An 11,416-nucleotide genomic window follows, 5' to 3' on the forward strand; every position below is an offset into this window, starting at 1 on the left:
ACATTAGGAACATACAACAATTATATAAGTATATGGGTATAACAGCAGAACCCCAAAATACATAAGCAAAAAATGACAGCATTTAAAGGTGAAATGGAGAATTCTACAATTATAGTTGGAGGTTTTAATGTTCCTCCCTCAGTAATTGATAGTTCAACTAGACAGAAAATCAGTAAGAATATAGAAGGCTTGAATAACACTACAAACCAACCAGACTAAACACTATACACAACAGCAGAATATACATTCTTTTCAAATACACATGAGGCATTCTCCACTATAGGCCATATAGGCCATAAAGCAAGTCTCAATAAGTTTAAAGGATTAAAATCATACAAAGTATGTTCTAACTACTATGGAATTAAATTAGAAAACAACAGAATGAAATCTAGAAATAATTATACATTTGGAAATTAAACAACTTCTAATCCACAAGTCAAAGAAGAAATACAAAGGAAATTAAGAAATATCTCAAATTGAATGAAAATGAAAATACAGCATATTAAAATTTAGAGAATATAATCAAAGAAGTGCTTAGAAATGCATAGCTTTAAATGCTTATATTAGAAAGGAAGAGAACCATAAAATCAGTTATTTAACCTTCCACCTCAAGAAGTTAGAAGAGCAAATTTAAAACAAAAAATGAGAGAATAATATAGGATGGGTTGGAAATTAATGAGATAAAAGACAGGAAAATCAATAGAAAAATCAATGAAATCAAAAGCTGGTTCATTGAAAAAAAATCAAAAAAATTCATAATACTTTAGCTAGACTAAAGAACTAAGAAATAACTGAGAAATAAGAGACAACGCAAGTGATCAAAATCTTGATGAAAGAAGAGTCATCACTGAAGACTCCAAAGAGCTAAAATAATTATAAGGAAATACTATAAACAACCTTTTGTCAACAAATTAGACAAGTTAAATGAAATGGATGCATTCCTAGAAAGACAAATTACAAAACTTGACTAAACAGAACATCTGAATTGAACTAAAGTAAAAAAAAAATTGAATTATTAGTTAAAATTCTTAAAGAAAAGCACAAGTGCAGTTATGGGTTCGCTGGTGAATTCTACCAAACATAACAGCAAAAATTAACATAAATCCTACAAAAACTGTTTAATAAAATAAAGGAGGAGAGAATGCTTCCCAACTCATTTTATGAGGCCAGTATAATAACCCTGATACCAAAAGTGGTCAGAAACATCACAGGAAGTGAAAACTACAAATCAGTCTCTCTTAGGAACATAAATGCAAAAATTATTCATAAGATATTTACAAACCAAATCCAGCAACATATAAAAAGGATTATACACCATGACCAAGGAGGTTTATTCCAGGATGCAAGGGTGATTTAACATCAGAAAATCATTTGATGTATTATGTGAATATATTCAAGTTCAAAACCCACATACTTATCTCAGTAGATGTACATAATGCATTTGACAAAATCCAACACCTATTCACAATAAAAACACTGAATAAATAAGAAATAGAAGTGAACTTCCTCAACCAGGTAAAGGGCATCACTGAAAAACTACAGTTTACCTGACAATGCTGAAAAGCTGAATACTGTTTCCCCTTCCCCCAAAGATTGCTCTCACCACTTCTAGTCAGCATGATCTGTAGGTCCTAGGTAGAGCAGCAAGGCAAGGAAAAGGAATAAAAGGCATCCAGACTGGAAAGGAAGTAGAAAAACTGTCCTTATTTCTAAATGATATTGTATGTAAAATATCCTCTGGAATCTACCAAAAACAACTGTATTATATGTGAATTTAGCACACAGTGTAAGAACAATATAGAAAAATAAATTGTATATTTATATACTAGGACTGAACACCCCAGAATTACACTTGAGAAAAAAATTTCATCCACAGGAGCATAAAAATAAACTTAGGAATAAATTTAATAAAAGAAGGTAAGACCTGTACACCAAAAATGATGAAACATTGCTGAGAGAAATTTAAAAAGACCTAAGTAAGTGGAGAGATGTACCAATTAATAGATTGGAAAACTCAGTGTTTTTAGAATGTCACTTCTCTCCTAAATAATCTATGGATTCAGTGCAAGTTCTATCAAAATCCCAGTAAGCTTTTGTGTAGAAATTGACAAGCTGTTTCTAAAATTGTTACGTAAAATCCAAAGGACATAGAAGAACCAAAACAATTTTTTAAAAGAACAAAATTGGTAGAGTACCCTACCTAGTTTCAACAACTTACCATAAAGCCACAGTAATCAAGACAATGTATTGATGTAATGATAGACATATAGATCAATGGAACAGAATAAGAGACCAGAAATACACCCACACACTTACGATCAATTGATTTTGTACAAAGGTACAAAGTAATTTAATGGGAGAAAGAAAAATCTTTTCAACAAATGGTGCTGGAACAGTTGGGTATCTGTGGGCAAGCCAAAAAATTAACTTAGACTTATATCAGTCATACAAAAACTTCAAAATGGATCATAGAACTAAAAGAGGTAAAAACTATAAAAACTTCCAAAGAAAATGTGAGGAAACATTTGTCTTCCTAGCTTAGGCAAATTTTTCTTAGATATGACACCAAAAGCACAATCCATAAAAGAAAAAATTGATGGACTCCAGAATTTAAAACTTGGATTAAGAAAATGAAGATACAAGCCACAGAATGGAAGAAAATACTTGCAAATCATACACTTGACAAAGGTCTTAGATCTAGAATAGATAAAGAACTCTTATAACTCATTATTAAGTGGGCAAACAACCCAGTTTTTCAAAGTGGCAAATAATATATACAAATGGCTAATACACATATAAAAGATACTCAGCCTGATTACTCATTAGGGAGATGCAAAATCAAACCACAATGAGATACCACTGCACACCTACTAAAATCCAAAAGACTGACTACACTGGGTGTTTTTGCGGAGAAACTAGAAACCTGTCGCACTGCTGACTGGAATGTTAAAATGGTATAAAGCACTTTGGAAGACAGTTTGGCAGTTTGTTATGGAGACAAACATATACTTACCATGTGATCCAGCACAGGTGATTTTTATTTACTTCTGTTTTCTCTATTTTCAAGTTTTCTGTAATGAGTATGATTACTCTTCTAATTAAAAATTAAGAAAAATTGTCTTCTAGGAGTGTTCGGAAGGAAAATTTTTAGTTTCAAAAACAATACTGAGGAAAATGGGAAATTAAAAAGATTTTTCTTAATTTTTAAAATGTCAAACTAAAGAAAGAAGATTAGGGCTACTTACTTTTCATAAGCCTAATTCTGCCTATATTCTATAATTCAATATTTTTTTCTTTCTGTAGCATATGTCTGGATCCTATCAAGAAGCTAAAACTTTGTTGAAATCCTACTTACAGCAGCATGGCTATGGCTCCTGGATTGTGAAATCTCCCTGTATAGAGCAATTTAGTATGTGAATTAATCCATTGTCATGTTAAAAATCGTTTTTTTTCATGTGTTTTGACTACTAAAATTTTTTTTTAAATGTTGGTGGTTTTCAGCTTTTAAAATCAGAGTCATGCAACAGCAGTGTTCAGAGATTGCTGAAATTTTGTAAATATTCGTGTCAATTTATGTTGAAACATTAGGGTTTTAAATGTTTTTTAGTTTTTGAAAAAATAATTACCTGCTTCATTATATAGCTATTTTGTATTTATTTTTATAGACATTATAAAGCCATTACCCTTTTGTAATTTAAAAGAATATTCATTTTCTTTTAAGTTTTTGCTTTAAAGTTATTTGTTCAGCAGAGATATTCAGCATTGTGTCCTGATATCTCACTCATTTTTTCTTAATTAAAAATTGGAATTCAAGAATATAAATAATAATTCTTACTCATTTGTTGATTAAATCAACAGACATTTGAATGTCTAATATTTGCCAATAACCATAGTAAGAAACAGTAACTAAAACATCATTTCTCATGTCAGAGAAGCTCTTGAATGCAAACTGAACATGTAAATGCAGAAAAATGTTAACCATGTTAGGGAATAATTTGATACATTAGTTATTCTAATTAATAGAGGATTAATGTAAATGCTTTAAGATTGCCTATTTTCAGGTATTCTGTAAGATTCATCCAAATGTTATTCTTTATAATTTAGATTAGTAGGGACTTCTAATAATAGATCAATAAAAGATTATTTAGCTTTATATTTGTCTTTGTTTATACAGTTAGATGAAAGAGAAAGTTTAGTTACTCTTGGGTTAGGATATATATCTTTATTGAAGTTGGGAGTTTGTTCCATACTTTAGCCTCTTCAATCTCTTCCTTAGTTTAAATCACAGATGAATTACATATAGATCAATGGAACATTGATCTGTTCCATTGATCTCAGACTTTGTTCCTTTTAGCTTGGATCTTTATTAAATTTGTCTCACTCCAACTCCAACCCATATGAACTATTATAATCTCTGATAAGGTTAATGTAGGGTTTTTGTGGTTTTGGTTTTTGGATTTGTTTTTTGTCTGTTCTAAAAGTATGGTAGAGTTTAGCTGATGAACCCTGAAGTCATTCTGGAAAGACATACTTACATGTCTTTCAGTAGACTAGATTTTATACTTATCAGTAGGTTGAACCATGTGAAATTGCCATTTTTATGGGGGGGAAGTAGGTCAAAAATGGTCAAATATGGGCAGTTTCATGTGGATCAACATAAATATACTGTTATTAATAAGTTCCATTTCCATCAATTAGATGATATCTAGTGCTTATTTCTCTAAATTGGCATTTCCTTCTAAAATCATTTTAGTCTCTTATCTGGGTTGATTTCCATCTACAGCTAATTTCCAGCCTTTATGTCTATTACTTTACCTCTCTTTGATAGTAAATTGCCTCTAAAAATACAACACCTTTCATCTTCTCTTGGCTCTTCACATTTGTGGGTATTCTGCTTTTGATTGACACAAAATAAGGAAAAGCACCAAGTGGTTAATATTTGCTTCTGAAAGTTTTACCTAACTAGTGAAAGGTCATATGTTAGACAATTTATTTCCTCAAGAAATTTTTAATTTTAAGGGTAAGATAAAACAAATATACCCAGCTGTTTTATAGACAGAATCTAGTAAGTGCCACTTATTTATTCAACAAGTGGTCACTGAGTGTCTCTGTGTATGTATTATGTCTACTTAACTTACATATGGTGTTGTGATTTAGAGAAAGATTATATTCTAGAGAGGGATAAGCTATATAAAGGGTACAGGAGATGGCATTTAGTAGAAGGCAGTCATTTAGCAGAAGGGGCAGGATATAGATGTGAAACCCAACATTGGCTGTTATGACTCTTGACAATTGTAAATTATTTAATTTCTCTTAGCTCAATTTTTTATCTTTGCAAGGATGAAATTGGTACTTGTGGTTGTTATTCTTTGTTCAGTGTTGGAAGCTTAATAGAAAGGACTTCAGGCTGCCCTTCATCAAAAGTAGAAATGCTTATTATCTCTTCTATATATAATATATTGGGGTTGTACAAAATATTTTGCTTTAAGAAAAGCAAACTTTTTAATATAAATCATATGTAATGTTTAATTTGTAAGCATGCTGAGCACAATATTTGTAAGCATGATAAATACGTTATTAGTGGCAGATTTTTTCAAAGATTTTTATAAGAAAGGTAGATAATTATGAAATACTTTTATATAGAAGGTTTAGGGGTAAGCTATTTTTCAATACAGGAAAAACATTTTATTCAAAGTTCCATTTATTTTTGAAGTTCTGTTGGGAAAAGCAAACTTCTAAATTTAGACTTCTAAACCTCTACTTCTAAAGTTGTTCAAAAACCCATGAAACTAGTTTAAAGTCCCCTTTTAGCTCCAACGTTATGTTATGTTACCTGAAGCAAGCACTGAAAGATGGGTAAAATTTAGAAGGTTGAAATGAGAGAGAGAATGCATTCCACTTGGAAATTATGAAGCAAAGATTAGAGGGGAAATGTTACAGTGTTTGAGGCCAACATAGAACACTGGATGGAAGATTTGAGAAATGAGTCTAGCAGATGTTCTCAGTTTGGTAGGCAGAAGGGAGTCCTTGAAAGATTTTGTGTAGGGAAGTGACCTACAGTAAAACAGCATTTCACAACATTTTCTTTGTTTACTTTTTATGGAAATTTTCAGACATACAGAAGTAGAGAGAGTAGTACCCATCACACATGTATTATAAATCATGGCATGATTATTAAAACAATCTTGTTTCATATATACCTCCCTAAAGTAGATTATGTTAGAGCAAATATCAGACATGTTATTTCATCTGGAAATACTTTGATATGTATCTGTAAAATATGAGGACTCTTTAGTACACACACGCACACACACACACACACACACCTGTGTGTGTATAACCACAATTCAATTAGTATACCATAAGAATTAATAGTAATTCTCTCATCTCATAAATGTTGTATATATTGTTGGAATCAAGATCAAAATTACATCCATGTATTGAAATTCAAATTTTTGTTAAGTATCTCAATCTATAGATGCCCTCTCATTTTTTTCTTTTAATTTAGTTCTTGAAAAAACTGGGTTCTTTGTTTGCAAAGTTTCCCACAGTCTCATTTTGTTGCTGTTATTGGTTATTGCTGTTATTTCTTTTGCTCTCTCGTGATTTGATGACTATCTTTAGTGTTACATTTGAATTCCTTTTTCTTTTCTTGCATGTGTATCTATTACAGATTTTTGGTTTGTGATTATCATGCAGTTTTTATATAGCAATCTATATATATACATGATGGGTTTAAGTTGCTGGTCTCTTCTTTTTAACATCTTTATTGGAGTATAATTGCTTTACAATGGTGTGTTAGTTTATGCTTTATAACAAAGTTAAGTTGCTGGTCTCTTAATTTCAAATGCATATTAATAACTTTGCATTTGTTCTCACCTCCCATCATGATTACTGCCTTTTATATCATATTTTACATCTAATTGTTTTGTGTATCCATTAACTGCTTATTGTGGATATAGATGATTTTACTACTACTTTTAACCTGTCTGCTAGCTTTGTGTGTGGATCATTTCTTACGTTTACTGTATGTTTGCCTTAACTGATGAGCGTTTTCATTTCTTAATGTTCCTGTTTCCAGTTGTGACCTTTTCTTAAAGAAGTTCCTTTAACAATTTTTGTGAAGCTGGTTTGGTGGTACTGAATTCTTTTACCTTTTTCTTATCTGTAAAACTTTTTTTTTTTTCTTTTTTGCGGTATGCGGGCCTCTCACTGTTGTAGCCTCTCCCTTTGCGGAGCACAGGCTCTGGACGCGCAGGCTCAGCGGCCATGGCTCACGGGCCTAGCCACTCCACGGCATGTGGGATCTTCCCGGACCGGGACACAAACCTGTGTCCCCTGCATCGGCAGGCAGACTCTCAACCACTGTGCCACCAGGGAAGCCCTGTAAAACTTTTGATCTGCCCATCATATCTGAGTGAGAGCCTTGCCAGGTAGAGTATTTTTGGTTGTAGATTCTTTCCTTTTATCACTTTAAATATATTGTGCCACTCCCTTCTAGCTTTCAGAGTTTCCGCTAAAAAGTCAACTGATAGCCTTATCGGAGTTCCCTTATATGTTATTTGTTGGTTTCCCTTGCTGCTTTTAATATTCTCTCTTTATCTTTAATTTTTGCTATTTTAATTACAGTGTGTCTTGGTGTCTTCCTCTTTGGGTTAATCCTGTGTGGGATTCTCTGTGCTTTATGGACTTGGGTGTCTGTTTCCTTTCCCAGATTAGGGAAGTTTTTAGCTATTATGTCTTTAAGTATATTCTCAGCTTCATTCACTCTCTTCTTCTTTTGGGACCCCCTATAATGCAAATATTAGTATGCTTGATGATGTCCCAGAGGTCTCTTAAGCTGTCCTTATTTTCAGCCTTTTTTCTTTTTTCTATTCAGTATCAGTGATTTTTAACTACTCTGTCTTCTGGCTCACTGATCCATTCCTCTGTATCATTTAGTCTTCTGATGTATTTTTCATTTCAGTTATTGTATTTTTCTTCTCTTTTTGGTGGTTCTTTATATTTTCTAACTCTTTTTTAAAAACTTCGAACTTCTCGCTCTATGCGTCCATTCTTCTCCCAAGTTGTTTGATCATCTTTATGATCCCTACCCTCAACTCTTTTTCGGGTAGGTTACCTAACTCCACTTCACTTAGTTCTTCTTCTGGGGTTTTACCTTGTTCCTTCATCTGGGACATGGTCCTCTGTCACCTCAGTTTGCCTAAGTTGCTATTTGTATTTTTATGTATCTGGTAGATTAGTTATGTTTTCTGACTTTGGAGAAGTTCCCTTTGTATGAGGCATCCTATGCATCCCAGCAACACACTCCCCTCTCATCATCCGAACTATATCTCTAGGGGTTCCCTTTATGAGGGCTACAGGGTCCTTCTGTTGTGAAGGGCCTGACTATGTGGGCAGTCTTTTACGCTTTGTTGGTCCCCAGTCCAGTTGGTTGCCAGGTCTTGCCTTGTGCACAGGCTGCCGGCTGCTGGTTGGTAGGCCTGGGTCACAAGGAGGTGGCTGACTGCAGAGCCACAGGGAACCTCAGGACTAGTGCTGCCTTACTGGTGGGCAGAGGCAGGGTCCAGAAGGCTCTGAGGCTGTTGCCTGCCCACTAGTGGGTGAAACCAGGTCCTCGGGTTAGAGCCAGACTACTGGCAGGCAGAGCCAGGACCTGGAGTCTGCTTGCAGGGCCTAGGGGTCCCAGTGCTGGTGTCAGATGGCTGTTGGGGGAGACTGGTTCCTGACACAGTTTGGTAAGGGGTCTGGGGTGTCCTGAAGCTTGTGCTGGCCTACTAATGGGTAAGGCTGTTGCCCAGCTGGTCCCATGACAGGATCTGGCCTGCTGATGGCAGGCTGGGTCCACAGGCTGTAGGATTGTGGTTTTCTTGCATCTGGTGTTTACCCCGTGGTAGGTGAGACTAATCCAGAGGCTAGAGCTGACTTCCTGGGGGCATGGCCAGGACCCAGGGGATTCTGGGGCTGGTGCTTGCCCACTGGTAGATGGAGCTGGTTCCTGGGCCCTCTGCTGTGCAGGGCTGTGACCAGAGGCAACTGTTGACTCAGTGGGTCTTAAGGCAGCCTATATGGTGATGGGTAGGGTGTGTCCCTGCCCACTTAGCTGCTTGGCCTAGAGCATTCCAGCACTGGCATCTACCAGCTGTTGGGCCAGGGCAGGGCTGGGTCCTGGGGCTGATAAGCTAGAGGGATGATTCCACAGTGGCACCACCAGCACCAGTGTCACTTGGTAGAAGGCGCTCCCAAGCATGGCTGCTGCTAGCATCTGTGTCACCAGGGTGAGCCATACTTGCCTCCTGCATCTTCAGGAGACTCTCCAAGAGCAGCAGGTAGGTCTTACCCAGGCTCCTATCAAATTACTGCTTTTGTCCTGGGTCCTGGAGTGTGTGAGATTTTGTGTGTGCTCCTTAAGTGAGATCTCTATTTCCCTCAGTCCTCTGGGACTCCTGAAATTAAGTCCCACTGCCTTTCAAAGCCAAGTACTTTGGGGACTCATCTTCCTGGTGCAGGACTCCTGGGTTGGGGTGTTTGACATGGAGCTTGGACCTCTCACACATGTGGGAGAACCTCTGCCACAGTGGTTGCCCACCCAGGCATGTGACCTGACTATATCGTGAATCTGCCCCTCCTACCCATCTTGTTGTGGTTTCTTCTTTACATCTTAAGTTGTAGAACATCTTTTCTGGTAGGTTCCAGTCTTTTTCACTGATGGTTGTTGTGTAAATAGTTGTGATTTGGGTGTACTTGTGAAAGGAGTTGAGCCCAGGCCCGGAGACAGCTGAAGCCTGGACAGTCAACTGTGTCCTTAGGCAGCTGTTATTTGCCCCCATGTCCAGTAATGCCAGTTTCTTATCTGTGCCATGTATGAAAAAGGTTAGAAAGCAGTATTCCAAACTTTTTAATAAAAAATGTGGTGGTGTTGATCATGTGTTAAGTCATTGCCTATTGAGGTAGAATAGCCATTTAATTATATCTGTTATAGGAACTTACAATTTTTTAGTTGGGAGGTATTTTTAGATAATATTTCATTTTGCACATGAGGTGGTGACATGACTGAGCATTATTTTAAGGAAGGCTTAGATGAAACTTGTGAAAAATAATTTAAGGATAATATGTACATGAAATAGGTACAGATACTTTAAAAATATTGTTGGTTGTGGAGTGGATATGAGTGTTGTCAAGCTTCATAATAACAGTTAATGAAGGATCACTGTGACTTTCAAATGCAAGTTTATTTTCTTTGAGAATGAGCTGAAATTGATGGTTCCAAGATAAAGATAACTTTTCTTTGATGTGAGAAAGGAGAAAGAATATTGTTAAGTAAACAGGAAGCATGCGAATTTCCTCTTTAGAAATCTTTTGATCCTGGTACCATACTATAAATTAAGTTGAGTTAAAATACAACTTTCTACTCTGTCACTTCTTGTGTTATAATAGATGGCAAAAGTATTTTTGTTTAGTGTAATAGTTTTAGTAGTATCAAAGGAGCATCCTGACTACCAAAACATTATTTGTTCCTGGAAATAACATACATGTTTCTGTTGTTAAAAAGTCTGCTGAGCCTGAATTCCCTTTCTTTGTGATATTTTAAATCTGGATTATTCTTTTAGAAGCTATAGTTTTTATTGTTACATGATGGTAGAGGTTAAAAAGGTATACTACTCCTGGAAGATTGGTATTACCATTTAAAATCTTTAAATGAATTATTTTGAGAGTTGTAGTTTAAATTGTTCTACATATATTAATATGTTATGTTTGTTAAGAGTTTTGATCTTGATTGTCCAAGTAGCATATTTTATTTTTAATAGCTCCCAGTAGTTGAGGGTGTGCCAAGACCAGTTAGTGTCCCAAACGGGAAGAATTCAGCATCTAGAATCTAGGTTGATTGGAAGCCAGACCCTCAGGCAGCAGCTGTTAAAGTATGCAAATATATATAGTCCTATGGGACCACAAGGATAAGCCCCACTGGTCCCCCTGATCCAGACAATCTGGAGGTATCCCCTGGGTAGCATTCACAAAAATCAGGGCTTTAGACAAGTGTATAAGCTTCTTTCTGGGAGGTACCGTTGAACGGTGGCAAGGCAGAGGGAGAGTGCAAAGATTTTTCCGGGCCTGTGTTCCCTGAGAGCACCTTCGTATCCTCTAGATGTGTGCCAGACTTGAAGCCTGCCCCTAAGGCCAAAGGTCCACGATTAGCAAGTCCCTCTTTCACAGAAAGTCTGGGTGTGTATTTCAGTCTGCTATCTGTGTAGTGCCCTGAGGGGGAGGCTGCCAAGAACTCTCTCCAGTGTTACAGTCCTGTGGTACCCAAGAATGCAAGCCCCCCTGGCCACCAGAACCAGGCAGTCCAGGGCAGCAGTTACAAAACCAGAACGTCAGAGAAGGCTATAAGCTCCTTTCTATAAGATACCAGTGA

General features: G+C 36.1%; 1 protein-coding gene across 2 annotated transcripts in view; it reads left to right on the forward strand.

The window, feature by feature from the left end:
• ADAD1 (adenosine deaminase domain containing 1) overlaps positions 1-3,417 on the forward strand; it is a gene marked incomplete at both ends in the record, with an annotated part of 44,996 nt that extends 41,579 nt beyond the window's left edge. For both annotated transcript variants that reach the window (XM_082653266.1, XM_082653267.1), the window contains one exon: positions 3,304-3,417. In XM_082653266.1, coding sequence (XP_082509392.1) covers positions 3,304-3,417 — 114 coding nt within the window. The remainder of the gene's footprint in view (positions 1-3,303) is intronic.
• Between the last annotated feature and the right edge of the window lie 7,999 nt (positions 3,418-11,416).

The sequence above is a fragment of the Grampus griseus genome, assembly GCF_964374135.1.
Source record: "Grampus griseus genome assembly, chromosome: 4".
Lineage (NCBI taxonomy): Eukaryota > Metazoa > Chordata > Mammalia > Artiodactyla > Delphinidae > Grampus > Grampus griseus.